The sequence below is a fragment of the Ictalurus furcatus genome, chromosome 8, assembly GCF_023375685.1.
Source record: "Ictalurus furcatus strain D&B chromosome 8, Billie_1.0, whole genome shotgun sequence".
In the NCBI taxonomy this organism is placed as follows: Eukaryota; Metazoa; Chordata; class Actinopteri; order Siluriformes; family Ictaluridae; genus Ictalurus; species Ictalurus furcatus.
The window spans coordinates 17,747,818-17,766,002 of NC_071262.1; the positions used below are offsets into that span (position 1 = coordinate 17,747,818).

At 38.6% G+C, this 18,185-nt stretch overlaps 2 protein-coding genes across 5 annotated transcripts in view; both read right to left on the minus strand.

Moving 5' to 3' along the window:
* Positions 1 to 94: 94 nt before the first annotated feature.
* tnnt2d (troponin T2d, cardiac) lies at positions 95 to 7,716 on the minus strand. The gene is made up of 11 exons (XM_053631197.1): positions 7,664 to 7,716; positions 6,878 to 6,885; positions 6,621 to 6,645; positions 6,483 to 6,540; positions 6,275 to 6,391; positions 4,425 to 4,502; positions 4,212 to 4,325; positions 2,406 to 2,518; positions 1,833 to 1,923; positions 1,315 to 1,352; positions 95 to 183 (listed from the first exon to the last, which is right to left on the minus strand). The coding sequence occupies exons 1-11, from the start codon at positions 7,699 to 7,701 to the stop codon at positions 147 to 149; spliced, it is 717 nt and encodes a 238-aa protein (XP_053487172.1). The 5' UTR covers positions 7,702 to 7,716; the 3' UTR covers positions 95 to 146.
* cald1b (caldesmon 1b) overlaps positions 7,479 to 18,185 on the minus strand; it is a 37,488-nt gene continuing 26,781 nt past the window's right edge. Inside the window, exons 9-17 of one of the 4 annotated variants that reach the window (XM_053631192.1) lie at positions 17,243 to 17,380; positions 16,307 to 16,350; positions 16,119 to 16,194; positions 15,884 to 16,024; positions 15,424 to 15,783; positions 12,845 to 12,913; positions 11,844 to 11,877; positions 7,988 to 9,503; positions 7,479 to 7,720 (exon numbers count right to left, since the gene is read on the minus strand). In XM_053631192.1, the coding sequence (XP_053487167.1) occupies positions 9,490 to 9,503; positions 11,844 to 11,877; positions 12,845 to 12,913; positions 15,424 to 15,783; positions 15,884 to 16,024; positions 16,119 to 16,194; positions 16,307 to 16,350; positions 17,243 to 17,380 (876 nt within the window). In that variant the 3' untranslated portion in view covers positions 7,479 to 7,720; positions 7,988 to 9,489. Of the gene's footprint in view, positions 7,721 to 7,987; positions 9,504 to 11,612; positions 11,642 to 11,843; positions 11,878 to 12,682; positions 12,723 to 12,844; positions 12,914 to 15,423; positions 15,784 to 15,883; positions 16,025 to 16,118; positions 16,195 to 16,306; positions 16,351 to 17,242; positions 17,381 to 18,185 lie in introns of those variants that run through there. The other 3 variants (XM_053631189.1, XM_053631190.1, XM_053631191.1) reach the window with 3 other exon arrangements.

An 18,185-nucleotide genomic window follows, 5' to 3' on the forward strand; every position in this document is an offset into this window, starting at 1 on the left:
CCGTGCTTTATTTGTAATGCCAAGTAAAAATGTCCAGTTACAGGGTTTGTTATTCTACATTCAGTTAAATAATGTTTAATGACGTTAACAAACCCACGAAGCAGTACAGCGCACAAGACTTTCCCGTCTTCAAACTGTCAGCGTTTCTACCTCCTCCTGCCGCCCTTGCCTCGTCCTTTTGCACTGCGGAGAGACACAGAGAGAGGACACTAAGCTGATGTAGGGAAAGTAGGAGTGCACAGAGAAGACAGGTGGTGTATGGTATGTACTATCGGCTCCCTGTTACGTGTTGCTTCATTCCATATGTAGGAAAGTTTAGGATTAGTACTGGTCAGCGTAGTGCTTTAGATTTTTTTTTTTTCAATTAGTATCAATGTGCTGATAGAAAACATATCTTAAGATGTGATTATATTTGGTCAGAAGGTGTTGATTAATTTTCTATTACAGCAGCTCTGAGAGTAGTTCTGGCTGTAATTGAAATCAATTCAAAGTTTCTATTAACGCAATCATTTTAATACATTATCATTTCTATAGTAACACTAACTTGTACTGGGTGGAGGATGTTCCACATAAGCAGATTTAAAAGCTTTCTATAAGGAGACGTTTGTTTAAAGTACCCCTCACTGCAGAACAAAAAGTCCATGGGGTGGAGTTGGACCTGGTCTAGCTCCTCCTACCTGGGAGTGGAGACAACTCGTTGTGTTTCAGTGTCTTAAATGTGTTGCTTCGTGCTGCACAGTGCTGTAAGGGTTGGGGTTAAACTTATAGGAGGAGCTAAATTAGACACAGCTCCACCCCCTGGACTTTATGGTTCTCTTCTTTAACGTTTTTGGATGAAATCTGTAGTGTCAGCTGTTCCTCTAAACATTTTCCAACATGAATAAGTCTGCAAGATGGAGGGCTTTGCGGTTTCTCTGTAACATGACAAGCTGTGTTTTTTTGTGTTATTACTGTAAGTTTCACAAGAGAGGAAAAAAAAAAAGAAAGGCTGGTGAGGGAGCGACCGTTTTATATAACGTGTGAGAACATGATCTAGATTGTTTTATAAGCATTCCATAACGTAAATAGATATAAAGTACAATGCGTCAATCGTTAATAAATTAGCAAAAGTGTTAGTAAGTTGCTATGCTTGAAGAGGAATAAAACACACCAGGACATGCTGTTATTAGAAAATAACCAACTTCAGGATGATGACGGTAATCACCACACTGTTGTTTATTATTTTTCTTGTGTTTTAATCGTTACTTAAGATAAAGTTGATTCATTCTGTTCCCCAGTCCAAAGGGGATTTAAAATCTCCTGCCAGACGCTTACCTCTGACTGTCCTGGACCCGAACAAGGAGTTGAGTGATCTACGAGACAAAAAAAACAGTAAGCAGACAAAAAGGACAAGTCAAAAAACAGTAAGCAGACAAAAAGGACAAGTCCAAGCTCCTCTCAATGCCACATGATTTAACCAGATTGAACCAAGAGCTCGTTTTGTATCAGTGAGTCATGTAAACACCGCCCAATTCAGATTAAGACAATATTCCGATCCCCCAAATTCTGATTCCGCTGGAATATGCCCGTTTGAATCGGCAATTTGCTGCATGTAATCACATCTTATTCAGAAAATCCACTGAAAGGAGATATTTGCGCATACTCAGTTCGCAAGGGATTGTGGGTGCTAACAGATGCTTAGCTGTAGACTAGGTATTTAGGCTTACAATTTACAACAGCCATGTATACAGGAATATTCCGCTGCCTGTACACACATAAACATCGTATTCGGAATATGGACCTTAAACGGAATTCAATGTGCATGTAAACGCATTTATTGTGTTTTCTCTTACATCGTACTTCTGACGTTTCAGTTTCTCAGCCAGGTCATACTTCTCAGCCTCCAGCTCCATCAACCACTGCCACAGCTCACTGGCTTTATCCCTGTACACACACCGAGAACATGATGGTGAAGTTCTGTCGAGTTATTTCCGGAAAAGTTGACAATAGGATGCGGGTACAAGCTTTTGTTCCTGTCAGTATCACAGCTAACGAGTGCGTAATGCTTTGGGAAGAACAAAAGTCCTGTATCTGTAAATGTAACACTACATATACTTTTCTGTACAAAACTGCAATATGTATTATGACACATACTGCAGTGCATTTTGGGAATCCAGATGTTGCGAGCTAAATTAAGCTCTTAAGACAGAAAGAGATTTAACGAAATCTGGGTTTAACTGCATTTCCATGATGATGATGGGAGCCTCATATTATAGCACCAAACTGAACGGTTCTTCTTCCACATATGGGAATAAACATTTTTTTTTATTTCACACCTACTACTGTCTTTATGTCTTGCACTGTATCTGAGCTGAACTGCTTAAAAAAAATCTTTAGCTGTCAATTTGGATTTATAGACATCATACTTGAGCTTGTCCTCACTGAGATGATCAACATTTAGAGGCTTCCGTCTCTCGGCCAAAACCTTCTTCTTCTTCTCCCTCTCTGTCTGCTTCTTGCCTCCTTTGCGACCGTCGGCCTAAAAATCGTTATTAGACATCATTATGTATGTGTTGTAATACACTATACATCTTATATACACAGATGGGTGACAAATGAAAGGAGGAAAACGGTGGCTCTGTGGCACTTTTACTCTAGGACAGGTAAATATTAAAGGAACAATATTTCCTGCAGCTGTAATGTACATGTGATTACCACAGACAAGAATTTCAATCTTTCACTTTTTCAGAGAAAAGACTTAAAGTTTACTTAAAACTCTAAAAAGTCTTAGGGCAGCTGTTTAAGCAGTCAGTAAATGTTTATGCTGAACAATCATGAATTCTCCATTCACTGATTTGTTCACCTTCAGTAACTGCTGAAGAGGCCTCCATGGTTTAAAAAAAAAACACACAGCAAAAGTGCCCTCTAGTCTGCCCTTACAGTGCAGAAAATGTGATCAAGTGCTCTCTAGGGTGCCGTAATGTGCGAGAAAACGTAATGAAACCCCTTCTAAAATGCCCCTATGTGCAACAAAACACGATGAAGTTCCTTCTAGGCTGCCCTTCTAGTGGAGAATCCATGATGCAGTGCTCTAAAGGGTTAACCTACATGCAAAGAAACATGATAAGGTGCCCTAAAGGGTGCCCTTTTAGTGGAGAAAATGAGTGCCCTATATGTGAGAAAATGAGATCTAGTGCCCTCTATGGTGCCGTAATGTGCGAGAAAATGTGATGAAACCCCTCTAGAATGCCCCTATGTGCAAAGAAAGACAATGAATTGCCTTCTAGGGTGCCCTTTCAGTGGAGAATACATGATGTAGTGCCCTATAGGATTCCCCTACATGCAATGAAAGGATGCCCTCATAGTAAAAAAAAAAAAAACACCACATAACCCTCTAGGCTGCCCTTACAGTAGAGAAAATATGATCAGGTGCACTCTGTGGTGCTGTAATGTGCAAGAAAATGAGACAAAGTGCCCTCTAAGGTGCTTTTCCAATGTAGAATACATGATACAGTGCCCTATAGGATTCCCCTAGATGCAAGGAAACGTCAGCGGTCATTGAAGATGCCCCCATAGTAAAAACAAACAAACAAACAAACAAAAAACACCACATAAGTGCCCTCTAGGTTGCTCTTAGAGTGGAAGAAATGTGATCACGTGCCCTCTATGGTTCTGCAATGTGCAAGAACACACGATTAAGTGCCCTCTAGGCTGCTCTTCTTGTGGAGAACATATGATGCAGTGCTCTAAAGGGTTACCCTGCATGCAAGGAAACATGATAGAGTCTTACAGGGGGCCCTTCCAGAGGAGAAAATGAGTGCCCTATATGTGAGAAAATGAGATGGAGTGCCCTGTAGGTGCTCTTACTTGCTGTTTAAAAAAATTTTTTTTTTTGCTCCTGCCCATCAGACATTTTAAGGCAGCACTTCCAAACTCTATTAGTGTTTCTGTTTTTTGTTAGTGTAACTGTAGACTTGAATTCACGTTACACAGTCATGTATTGTAAACTTTAACTGATGGATTTTAACAACTGCCCTTAGACTTCCATTCCAAGTGAATCTTGAGGAAACAGGTTTCTTGTTCTTTTCTCACTACATCAAAATGTATTGAAAATATTGTATGTGATGATCATCAGTAAGTTATACAGTAGATGCAGTGATTGATAATAATAAAAAAAGCTGGATTATTCCTTTAATGATTTTCCCAAACAAGTGGAATTAAAGTCTACTCACTCTCTGCTGAATGCCTCCATATTGATGAGTCTTGTTGCTTAGAGCCTTCTTTTTCTTAGCATCTTCATCTTGCTTCTTCCTCTGTTCCTCCTGCTCCTTTCTTTCCTTCTCTTCCTGCAAACAAATTTATCTTCAGGTGCTGTTCACCAAATTTATTTGATACACTGGACTATGATATTTTTTATGATATGAAAGGGCTCAGGAGTAACTCACAGCGAGTCTGGCCTGTCGCTCCTTTTCCCTCTCCGCTCGGATCCTGTGCTGCTCGGCCCTCTCTGCACGCCGGTTCTCCTGAACACACACACACACACACGTCTTACTGTCCTTGTGAGGACCTTCCATTGTCACAATGATTAATGCTGCTAATTAATGATATGCTACACCTAACCCTAACTTTAAACCTTAGTAACAAAACAAGACCATGTTTACTTTAATTTACTCAGTTTTTGTAAAGAAATAAAAGCCCTTTTCCTCATGTGCACCAGCCAAATGTCCCCACAAGGTCAAAATTCTCATATATTCCATTCCTTGTGAGCACACACACATACACACACACACACACACATACATACTACAAGTGGAGTAACCAATTTAGGAGTGCATCCAATATGAATGATGAGGACCCAATTAAACATCTGTTAGCAGAATGTTTTCACAGTGTTATGGTTCTAGAAATGAACGTTCATCTATTATGTCCCCTTGCTGTTCTGAAAGCATTTTTCTGTAACACATTCCATAAATGTTCCTCTGGTGTTGCAGCAACATTTCAGTTGTACAGTAGGAACGTTAACACCGCGTATTTATCGCAGTAAGTGCTTTATCCTGGTCAGGATCATGGTGGGATACGAAGTCAATCCTGGGAACACAGGACGGGAGGCAGGAAAATGCACTCGATGAAACGATAGTCCATCACAGAGATTAACACTAATGCTTCCATAATGCTAGCTCTTTACTTCTATTAAGATTGTGAAGCAGATCATCATTACAGCAGATGATTTACACCATTGCAGGAATGTTATTTTTGGAACGTTATAGCTTAACCTTCTTAGAACCTATTGAGTGCTTACAGTATTAAACACTCTGATAAGACTGTCGGTTAGGTAGAGAAGCATTTAATTGTATACTGGAAGATCCCTGGTTGCATATCCGGTGCTACATAACATGCACCTTAAAGGAAAAGTCCGCATTGAAACGTATTACATTTGTTTAGATTTAAATATTTATGATTTGTCTAGAGATTTGTTATTTGGTGCTGAGGGGCATGATGGCTTAGTGTGTGTGTGTCTGAGTGATTGTGCCCTATGATGGGTTGCCACCCCATCCAGGGTGTCCCTTGCCTTTTGCCCCGAGTTCCCTGGCATGGGCTCCAGGCTCCCCACAACCCTGTGTAGGATAAACGGTAATGAAAATGGATGGAAATTGGTGCTGTATTTTCAATATTCCCATGAGAAGTTAGTGGTTGTCTGCCAGGGGGGCATTGCTAGTGCAGTTAGAGTGGTGTTTAATAGCAGGAAAGAATTTCAGTGATTCAAACAACAACAACAAAACAAGATCTTTTTTTTCCACTCACAGTTTTACAGCCACACTCAATGTCATATTGCGTGGTAGCGTAGTAGTAGGTGCAAACACTGGATTCAAAGTTCCAGCAACACAAATTTCAGCTGTGCTGAGTTACAGTAGAGACTTGACTTGGCTAGAGACTAATCTATGAGACAATGAGTGCAATGCCATGGATGGTAGTATTAGCAAGAAAGTTGTAGCTCTGGAACCTGATCTGTTTGAGCAGAGTGTACAGATGAGGAGGCGAGAGATCTGGATAGACTAAAGCACTAAAGCACTGCTGCATCACTCTCTTCAGGTAGAGGTGGAGCAAGAGCTAAATCCCACTGCGCCACTCGCAGCGTGCAGTCGAGCAGCATTGTGGGTAATGTAGGAAACTGTTGACCAAAGTGCAAAAATAAATCTTGGATGCTATTGAAGGTTATGTCAGTTATAAACACTAATATGCAAGTTGTTCAGTTTTTCATTTAACCCCCAAACTGTTATAAACCTGAAACACTCACAATCCTGTTAACCAAAGCGATAAGCTCCTCCTCCTCTTTCTTCCTCTGGACAAAGTGAGCCTCGATCAGGGCCTGCAACTCAGCCAGGTCCTTCTCCTGACGTTTACGATGGATGTCCTAAAACACACACACACACACACAGAGTTTGGTTCTTATTAGACTGGTTTTTCTATTTCTAAAATAGGATGTCCTAAATGTCGAAACTTACATCAAAATCTACTTTATCCCCCTCAGGAATTTTTGGTGCTTGAATATTCTGCATAAACCTGTAAAATCAGAGCTCACATAAATGAATGTGTTCAGACACTTCACCTTGTATGCCGTTAAAGTCTAAAGAGGAACTCACTTAGGTTTGGATTTTGAGTCGTCCACTAAAACAAAACAAAAACAAACCAAAAACAAACAAGCCCATGAGAAATATTATATAAGTAGTTTGAGTTCATGCCAGGGTTCTACATGCCAGTTTGGAGGGTGTGCTCAGAGGGTAGTTTGGAGGATTGGACGTCAGGTTTATTGAAGAATAAAGATGCAAAGGCACATTTCTCACATGTACACCATTTATTGTTATTGACTATAAGCCAAATATGTTAAATGGAACCATACCTTCCTCCCTGTTTGAGAAAAAAAAAGCAAAAACAAATAGAAACAGTGGTCCTGTTATTACTCAGGAAATGATGTACTGTATATCTATTAGTCAATATTTACATACTGTTCACATTTGTTTAAGAGAATATCCGCACTTATGGAGAGTCAATTTAAGGCTTTTTTTTTTTTTTAAAAAGGAAAATATAAACTGTAAATCCCCTTCAAATCACTGAGACTGTAATTAAATATAAATTACTGTCATTTCTGTGGCTCTCTAGACTACTTGCAAATTCTCAATGCAGTATGTTTCTTGTGTAACTTTACGAACTTTCGACACAAAATAAATATGAATTAAACTAAACCAAACTTAATTAAAATTATTTTTTTAACTAGATATTTTTTTGCTGTGATTTGTTTTTTCGTTTGTTTGTTTGTTTTACTATGAAAGGTTTCTACCTCTGAAATTTGTATCATGCAACAGTCCTGCAAGTCATGAATGACAAGAATATTGCTATATTTTGTCCAGAAATTTTTGTCCAGAGATTAAATTTTTTTGGGGTATAATGTTTTTTTATTTTTTTTTATTATTATTATTATTATTATTCTTATTATTATTATTATTATTATTATTGCTCATGGTTTTCCCATATATGGACAATAATATTAAAAGATTATTTTTAATATGTGATATTTAGGAAACAGTAAGTAAGTAATAATAATTAAAAAAAAAAAAAAACATCTATAGAACCTGGATTCGTTTTTAAATAATTGTTGCATGAAAGTGTTAAAGAATGAGCTACTCACTGGACCTCCTCCTCCACAACCTCATCAGTGTCAGCCATGTCTGTTTGCAATTACTACCTTAAATACATGAGAACAAAATACACAATACACACTCAAATTCACCTAAATAACCTTGCATCAATCAAAAGCTTTTCACAATTTCAAAATATGTATGTCTAGCACATTTAATTAAAAATCGCAAAAACACATACAAAAAAATCTAGTGAAGAAATTCCAACCCAAATGAGTTTAGAATTTAGCTAACAGAAATTCAGTCGTCTATCAGTATAAAAACATCATGTTGTACAATAAAAAGTTAGTGATGTGAAGTAGAATTAATCTTACTGAGCTTCCAGGGGAGAAGCGGCTCTGATTTGGAGTGTGTCGTCGAGACAGGTGGGCCCTGCCGTCAAAGTTAACACACTGTACACCATGTGATCAGAACGCCTTTCCACATTGGTGTGTGCTGAAGGCCTTGGTCTATTGTTAGACCGCACAGGACTTCCAAACACGAATCAAAGAAATTCTAAAACCTCACATTCTGCTTGTCTGACCTTTTTTCCCCTCCTGCCTCTCGTTTGAAATCCTATCTGTGAGAATGGTTAGGATTCGTATGTCTCCTCTATTGTAGTCCTGAAGTTCAGATCTCGAATGTAAAATGGCTGAAAGGACAAGCGATATGACATAAATCAAATGAAGACAGAAGACAGCTTGTAATGAGAATCTTAATAATCGAATTTATTTGTTGCACTTTGGTACATGATACAGCCAGGACACTCAAGGACATTCTTTTCTAAATTAGGAATCTGATTTAATAAGGCACAGATCATCCAAGATCGGAATTCGCAGTGCTTGTATAGCTGATTTGCATTTTGATACTCAGAGGCTGGTTTAAATGTGACATGTGTTAATAAAGCATGATGATTTGCATACTCTATAAATCACAGCGAGACCAGCAACCTGATAACAAACTATTCTGTGAAAGAAAAAAAAAAGAATCGTTCAACCTTTAAAGTGGCTAGTATGGCAGCATCATATTCAATACTGTGAATACTGTGAATACTGTGAATGCTACATTGGGCCTAAAAGCTGATATTTTAGCAGTGCTCTGCAATGCAGTGATCTGAAAAAACAAACAAACTCTGGACAAAAGACAAAACTGGACATCATTCTCTTCATTACACAGGTACATTTAGCATGATGCTCTGAAACAAATGTTGGATTGCTTGAAAGATTAGTGATTACCACTGACACTTGTGTGAAAATACAGCAAGCATCCCTACATTTTTGGTAACAAATTCACTCTATAAAGCACACAATACAGTAAAACACAGAACCATGCATGTAGACCCAGTTATCACCTCATCACTTATTGGATTTGATCAGAATAATAAATGGATGGGAAATTTTACATATACAAGCGGAAATGAAATAACCTTTTAGGAACCATTTTCGAAGAATGTAATGCGGTTGGGATTTTTAATTGCGGAAACCATTTTTCCTGGAAGTGAGGAACAATGCAAGAACCTGGTGGTCAAATGCTATACGCTGATTTCCATCTTGCTCACAATGCAGCTTTCTCAGATTTCTGTCACTGTCAAGTGTAAATGCATGTGGTTAAATTCTGAACAGATTAAAACCTAGATACATTAAATGACCAGGTGTAAACAGGATCTCAGATAAAGGCGTACACGTGCTTATGCGGTTGTTATGACATTATTTTTTTGAAATTATTCCAAGCATTATAATTTTTATTTTATACACAACTGGAGGATATTAAAGTATAAAAAGTATGCAGTATGCAGCGATCTTGTCTTGTTTCAAAAGCTCATTGTTTGCTTTGGTGTTTACTTCCTTGTACCTGCAGAACAAACAAAGAGGAAAATGTTACATGCTTTATTAAGCATGCCTGCAATTACATGCAGATCAAGTAACCCAGCCACCTTGATACTGTTTCAGGACACGCAGATGATTCGTGCACCATGAGGTCAAAGGTCACACAGGTCAATGCCAGTGTGATGGACAGAGCACTCTTTAGAAATATCTCACCTACCTCTGGTGACGGAGAACCTGAAAATTTGATCAACAACAACGGCTGCCTACAGAGGTAGCACACCGACCTCGGGTATTTATAGTGGGTGATATTAATTCCAGTGAGCAGTATACTGTATATCTCATCCAATCACAGTGGTAACACACATGGCTATTATGCAGCATTAGGACAGCTGCAGCGGGGAATGTGATACGTCACTCGCTGCAGCAGTCTTGCGCTGCTCTGTGTAGCACCGACGTGCTCGACCTGCCACTGGTCTGCTATGTTCCATACAGACCAGGAGGCAAGGCCATGTCTGTAAATATAGTGCTGTGTGGCATTCAGAGCAGGACACCAAGATTTACATAGACTGGAGTGTGTGCTGTCTGTCTGTCAAAGATGCTCCAGAGACTTTGTTGCTGTCTTGCTCTGGAGCATCTTTGTGTTTCTTTGACCAAATCCTTCAAAATGGGTCATAGTATGATAACTGTCAATGAATCAGTTTTGTTGCATTATTTTCAGAATGGAGGGAGATGAAAATCCATCCATCGCTCATTGCAGGGCATAATCACACACTATAGACAACTTGGAAATGCCAATCAGTCTACGACTCGTGTCTTTGGACTGGGGGAGGAAACCGGAGTACCTGCAGGAAACCCCCGAAGCACGGGGAGAACATGCAAACTCTACGCACGCAGGGTGGAGGCGGGATTCGAACCCCCGACCTCGGAGGTGTGAGGCAAACGTGCTAAGCCAGCATGACCTCTTTTCTGTAAACCTGACCCAAATCTCTTAGCCTATTTGCACATCAGCTTAAAATATGAGGGACTCTTTACACACCAGTTGTCTGTCTTTTTTCAACAATAAATTTACAATCGATTACAATCAACAAAAATGAATTCATAATTATTGCCTCGATTCATATAAATTGATGCACCGGTCCAAATCAGCGTATCGATCATTACACCCCGAATTAATCCAGTTTCAGAACCTCCTTTCAATGATCTTTTAAGTAAAGTACCCCTTTACCAAACTAAATAATTTTTAAGAAAAGGGTAAAAGTGAATTCTTAAAAGTAAGAATTGAATGCTATAAAAAGGTATTCAATGAAATTATTAGGCATAATAGTTAAATTCTGCCTAAATTCTGATTGATCGGAAGATTTTCATTCATTTTCTGGCAGTAGTGCCGACTGTAATTCAAATCATTCAATCAGGTTTATATTAATGCACTCATTCTGATTCATTATAGTTTCTATAGTAACAGCTCATAATTCAAGCCTGATAATAGCCAGTTTAAAAAGCATGCTGTTTTTTAACAAAGAAAACATTTCATCATGGATACGATGATGACGAATGCGTCTGTAAGGAGACCTTTTCTAAATATTTTTTGTTGGAAGAAGTCAACACCGTCCACACTTTGTAAAGATCAGAGTTACAGAAGGTTTTCTTCAGGACAGAGGAGTTTGTGGTTCTTCATTAACAAGCTGCATTTCTGTCTGTCTTATTAATTTACTAACTGTTATTAACTGTATTATTAAACTACATTAAATACATTTTAGAAAGAAATATTAGTACTATTTTCATTATTTTTTATCTAGGAAGTTGCATGTGGTATACATTTAATTTAAAGTAAAGCTAAAGCAAAGATATATCAGTGGTCCTTAAAGTCCAATTATGTACCTTAAATAGTTTTTCAAGTTACACTATATTAATGCTTCGACATGAAAAATATATACTAATGGTACCACCTCAGTGAAAAACTAAAATACAACATGGTAACTTAACGTCCAACAGCTAAATGTAAGTACCCAGCCGACAAAAAAAGGTCCCCACGGCGTCCCCTAAATGGCCTCTACGAATGTCCCCCGAACGTCCATGTGTAGGATCCTCTTGACGTCCTACGGACGTTGAAGGGGACGTTCACAGGACGTCCAGCGGCCAATCGGGAAGCTTAGGAGACTTTCGCTGAAATGAACACATTCGGTAATGTTATGCTTTACGTTATGACTCTTACGTCCTCGGAACGTCCGCCAGCGAACGTTAAGTGGACGCTCGCGACGTCTGGGGAATGTCCCCTGTTTGCTGGGTAATAACAGTAGACAGGAAGTATAGTGTCTAGTACTATATACAGTATGCATATATTATTAAAAAAATTATTTACACTTACCATTAGTAAACGGTGTTGTCTTAAGTCCAAACCCCTTGAATTAATACAACACAAAAAAGTGTCAATAAGTAATATACAATAAGTGAGAGTGTAACAAAATGCTCATCATCACAGCATTGAAGCATCACTGCACTGCATTACAATATATTAATGCTCAATATTTTCAACATAACAGCAAGCATTGTGGCAGTGCTCCACAAAGCACGTTACACACTGAGCAGACATGCTTGTGTGAAATAGTGCATGTGTTTGTTTATATATCTGTATCTGTGTGTATTTCTCTGTAGCCTGATGTCTTCAATAAAACGGTGATGGTTTTATGATAATTTATCAATCTTTGGTGACTAGGAAGATCCAAATAAAACTGTAAAACATATATACACTATGTGGGCTGTTTTATGATGAGAAAAGAGGCAGGAAGCCACAGCACAGCACTAAGCCACAATACTGTGGAATTATCATTATTTAGTATTAATTAAAATATAGAAGCATATCCTCTGTATACTGTACATGTTTAATGTTAAATGTTTCTATCGTTGCAACAATCGTGTAAATTCTGTGTTCTAATAAACATTAAACTTCATATAAACTTACCCTGGCTCTTACACCTCTACTCTGCTCACTTTGCTTCTCTAGAACTCAATTAAAAGATCTTGTATGGTAGCACTACTTGTATTGTCCTCCGCTTGATATATCACTTTGCTCATATTTCCTCATTTGTAAGTCGCTTTGGATAAAAGCGTCTGCTAAATGAATAAATGTAACTGTAAATGTAAACTGATATAATATATGTGAAATGATGCAGTGTTGTTTTCCACACTCCTGCAGTACATACTTACGTCATTAACCTTTCCTCCAGGATTTGTATCAGTGATTTTGCTAAGTGCATCAAATGGGATCAGCATTAAAAAAAGCAGACAGAAACCAAAAATGGGTTCTCCATTTTTGTATATGATGTGCAGCATGCAGTAGGATGAACACACGTGCACAGCTGTGCTTACCTTGGAGGGGGTGGAGCCCTTGGTTTCCCACAGGCCGCGTGTTTTAGACACATCAGTCGGCTTTGGTTCCTACAGGACACACAATAAATTATTGTATCACCATCAGGTTTCAAGCAGTGACACTTTACTCTAAGGTCCACAAAGAAACATATATTAATACTTATAATATGTAAAGCTTTTGTAATGATGAATAAATACATGCAGTCGTTCTTACTGAATCAGAAAATAATAAAGAATACAGTACATTAGCAGCCTTTGACTCTTATATGACTAGCTATTAATAATCATAATAGTTAAGTATTAACTTCTTGTTCATTAATTCTGCGAATTAATACCATGACTTACGCAATTATAATACACCGTACAGTTTTTGTACACGACTGTGAGTTAACGAAAACGCCAGTCTATTTAAGTAAAAAAAACCCTCACATTTCACAATGCAAAGTTGCTTTGAGATCACATGATCCCAGTGACACCAGCGCTTTATCAGTGTATATAAATGGTTATGATGATCTTACAGGATGTCGATCCATTCAGTCACACATAAGAACTGTAGCATATGCTAATAAAAACAATTACTAAGGCCAAAATTTGCTAGAGCTGTGACGTTAGAGCCCTGTATTATTTATATTTCTAATATATCCTGTGTTAGGTTTTAGTTTACAATCGGGTGTGCTGGAGAACAAATATTCAATCGTGCATTTTAAACGTGCATTAGCTTATAATTTGAGTTAACCTAGATTGTTATGTTTAAAAAAAAAAGACTTTTAATAATGTAAATGATTTTTATTAATACTGTAAATCATGATATTAATGAACAGAATGAGATAACAAGATGTTAATGATGTGAATATAACTCACTTGGGTGTTAATGTCTATGCGTCGTTATTTCCTGATGTTTAAGGATTAGTGCATGTATTAATTCATCATTATGAAAGTATAAATATACTGATTATCTGTGGACCTTATGGTAAAGTGTTACCGACATGTCATACGTTGTTTTGTTTTTTCCTTCTCACATGACAGCAGCTTAACCTTCTCAGGACTGAGAGTTCCAGTGTAATACATGCATAAACCATTAGAGGGTCCTGCTGCATTATGTAGCCCGATAGTTAAACCGTGTGTATGGATTCACGTCAAGAGGACAATATACGTTTATAAGCCATATTGTCCTTATGGTGAAAAGCTATATGGTTCAAAAAAACAGCAGATTAGCCTTAGCTAGTCCTGAGAGAGTTCCAAGAGGCCATTAATTTCATAAATGTATAAGTCTAGAGACAAGCTGATTAATAACAGGGTTATTTAAAAGGAATTTCTCCCTGGTTTTATATTTCATTTAGAGCTCATGTATCATGTCAGAGACTGAATCTCCGACGAGACTGTCCTGCTGTGGACGTACAGTGTGTGTGTCCAGACTGTGTGTCATTATGATCAATGCTGTTGTGCTACAGGTTCCAGTTACTCCACTCTATAAGAGTCCCATTCATTTCCCAGCTTCTCATATTTGTTACAGCGTTAAGTGCCTCTTCAGATCTGATCCCGAATCTGGTAAGAGCAGCTTAAAATAAATAGGACCCAAGTGTGACTTATAGCTGGAGAGGGAGACACTCCTAGGAGAAAGGTTGGATCCCTGCCACAGGGCCACGGAGGGGGAAACGCTCCAACTGCCTGACCTGAGACTGACTTCCACACACATTATCATCTATCCTCATTTTAGTGCACTATGGGCCCGGACTCTTCTCAGGTATGAAGAGAAGAAAAATAAATGCTCATATTAAAACGATGAAGTTTAAAATCTTATAATTGCTACCTTTTCTCAGAGGATTTAGGCATTCATCATGTCCACCAGGTGGTGATACATAACCATGATACGTGTTCATTGATTGAGGAGTCTTTACTCCTATTTAGTCTTGATATAACAAAAATGTATTTTTGTTCATCACAGGGCACCATGCACACACATTCACACACACTCGATGACACAATTTACTGTAGCATAGCCAATCCATCTTGCCTTTTGGACAGAGACCCTGGAGGAAACCAGAGACCCCAGAGGAAACCCACACAAACACAAGGAGAACTTGCAACACTCAACGCAGACTGATGGTACCGTATACCATGGAAATGGTTTGGGACCTCAATTCTACATTCTCGCTGTGGATGCTGGGACTACGGTTGCTGCTATGGCCTTAGGACTGCAATTACCACATGCAGTTTTGCACAGTGGACTAGTTCAACAAAACAGACTTCATATAAAAGCCATAATGAACTTTCTTTTACTTTCACACTATCCGTTGTTACCCAGATGAGGACGGGTTCCATTCTGAGTCTGGTTCCTCTCAAGGTTTCTTCCTCAAATCATCTTAGGAAGTTTTTCACCGTCGCCACCGGCTTGCTCAATAGGGATAAATTCACACACTTAAAATCTGTATCCTGTGTTTATATGTTCCTGTAAAGCTGCTTTGAGACACATTGTTAAAAGTGCTATACAAATAAAACTGAATTGAACTGTGATGCCCGAAGACTGAACAGTTCAGCTTAATAGATTTAAAATATAATAATAATAAGAAACTACTCACAGGTTTGCCTCCTGCAGGTTTTCCTAGTGCTGGAGTCTTCATCTCTGGGGTCTTTTTGTCAGTGGGCTTTGTTTCAGGGGTCTTTATATCCAGAGGCTTTTTCTCAGTCGACTTTGTCTCAGTGGGTTTCAAGCTCTTCGGTTCGGGCGTCTTTGACTCGGTCTTCTTCATCTCTGCCACTTTTGTGCTCTTCATTTCTGGTGTCTTCGTCTCAATCGCCTTCGTCTCAGCAGGTTTCACGCTCTTCGCTTCGGAGGTCTTTGTTTCTGGTGGCTTGGTTTCAGGAGTCTTCGTTTCTGGAGTCTTGGTCTTCCAGCTGTTGATGCGACCTGTCACTCCCGTGTTCAATCCAACTGTTTCCTGTGTAGACAGGATGGGCTGCTTGTTATTTACATTGATAGATTAGCCGTCATCCGGCTTTATAAGGACAGTAGCAGCTCATGCACACTGTGTCATGTACCTTGTTGATGGTGGCAGGACTGGCAGGTCCTGGAGCAGCAGGACTCTGCACATTACCTTTCTCCCACATGCTCTTGATGCTGCGCATTCCCTCTGCCACAGGAAGGTCCTTAGGAGACTTAGGTGACTTCACGTCCTTGGTCTGGACAAGAAACAAATTATATACAAGAATTATATGCAAAGAGTCTACAAAGAGTCAGCCATATGTGTTTTCACTGGCAAGTTTTCACTGGCACCTGAACAGCCGAGGTGTACTGCTCCAGCCTGTTACCTATCTTACACACCATTGGAGTGTGTGGCACTTTTACCGTTCTAAAAAAGGTTTAAAAAACAAAATATCAGATATCGTTGAATAGAATATCATTGTCTCTATGGTCTATTCAGCTATTAAAGCATATTATAATGTTAAAATAACGCAACTTACATTTTTTGGGCTGACTTACTCAGGAATTCAGCTTTCTCGCCGATCTGTACAAAAGTGTACAATAAGAAATACAAAGGTGAAATCAAAAATGAACTTAATTTTTCATTTTGCATAGTTACTAAACGTTTGATCTTGGTATTAAACTGGATCGATTCATTTTAGTGTCAAAACTGTCAATGGGGTCCTTTGTCAATGTCAAAACTAATGTCCTGAAACTGCATGTATAACCAAGTTTTATACCCAATAAATGGTAAATGAATATTTAGAAGACCATATTACATTAAAAAGCACCGGTACATCTTGATTCTGACTCTGATTGGTCAGAATGTGTTGATGAAGTTTTTATCACAGCAACTCTGACAATAGTGCCAGCTGTAACTCAAATCACAGGTTTAAATGAATGCACTTGTTTTAATACATCATTGTTTCTGTTACCCAGCTAATGCACAGAGACTTGTAAGGCCAACTTTCGAAATAATCTGTCTAATAATAAACATAACAAAGAAAAGTGTATAGTCTTGGATATGCTGACGTTTTCTGTAAGGGGATGTTTTATGGAAGATATTAACATTAAAGGAAGGAGTCTCCAGTGTCAGAAACAGTAACAGTCAATTTTCAGCTATTAGAGAGTTTTCAAGACAAGACAAGACTTTGTGATTTCCAGTTTCACAGAAACATTCCAGTGTTTCGTTTTGTTCTTGAGAGAAAAAAAAGAAAAAAAAACTGTGTTGAGGGCATAGCTGTTCATAGCTACTAACAAAAATGTAGTTGTTGACAAACTGCTGTAGTATAAGAGGAATAAAATGCTTCAGACATGCCCTTATTAGAATATAATCAACTTCGCTTCATGTCAGGCTGCATAAAAAGCACACAATCAACAAGTGTTTTAGTCCTTGTATAATTAACGATTATTATTGTGAGAAGATGTCAACACACCTTTGTTGAGGCTCCTTTTGGAGACAGACATTTGAACGGCAACTTGCCGTCTTCAGTAGACTCCTCCTTCTGCCGTTTCTTCTCAGCTGCCTCGGCCCTCCTGCGCTCGATCTCTTCCTTCATCTTCTGCCGCTCTTGCTGAAAAAAAAAAATAAGACAACATGAGAGAACTTTAAACTCTAAACTTTGGTGATTAGTTTCCAGGTGAAACTACAGGGTGTCCCAAAAGTCTCCATACATAATGGAAATGAACACTTTTTAGCAAAATGTCTTCCAAAATGTTTCCTACGTAGTTTAGATTATTTATTTTTCAGATAGCCTTTAAGAACACCTTTGACAAAAGAAGAATGTATTGAAATCATTCTCATGGCTGGATCAGGAAGCTGTCGCAAGGCTGCGATGGACTTTAACAGGAAACATGACAAGCACATCACACACAACACTGTTACCAAACTTATTAACAAATTCAAAAAGACTGGAAGTGTTGCAGACCGACCGAGAAGTGGACGAACATCCACTGGCAAAGGCATAACCGACATGATGCCGGCAAACATAGTCCCCTATGTTTTCAGACTTTTGGGACACATCCTGTATGATTTAGATTTCATTAAACTATGATATTAGTTCATGGTCATTGTGCTACAGTGTGATATTTATCAGCCATGGCAAGGTTTCTCAAGGTCTTAGCCACAGGACATTGACTTCAATTCAATTCAATTTTATTTGTATAGCGCTTTTTACAATAGACATTGTCTCAAAGCAGCTTTACAGAAATATCAACATGGTATACAGATATTAAAGGTGCGAATTTATCCCAACTGAGCAAGCCACTGAGTGGCGACGGTGGCAAGGAAAAACTCCCTAAGATGTTTTAAGAGGAAGAAACCTTGAGAGGAACCCGACTCAGAAGGGAACCCATCCTCATCTGGGTAACAACAGATAG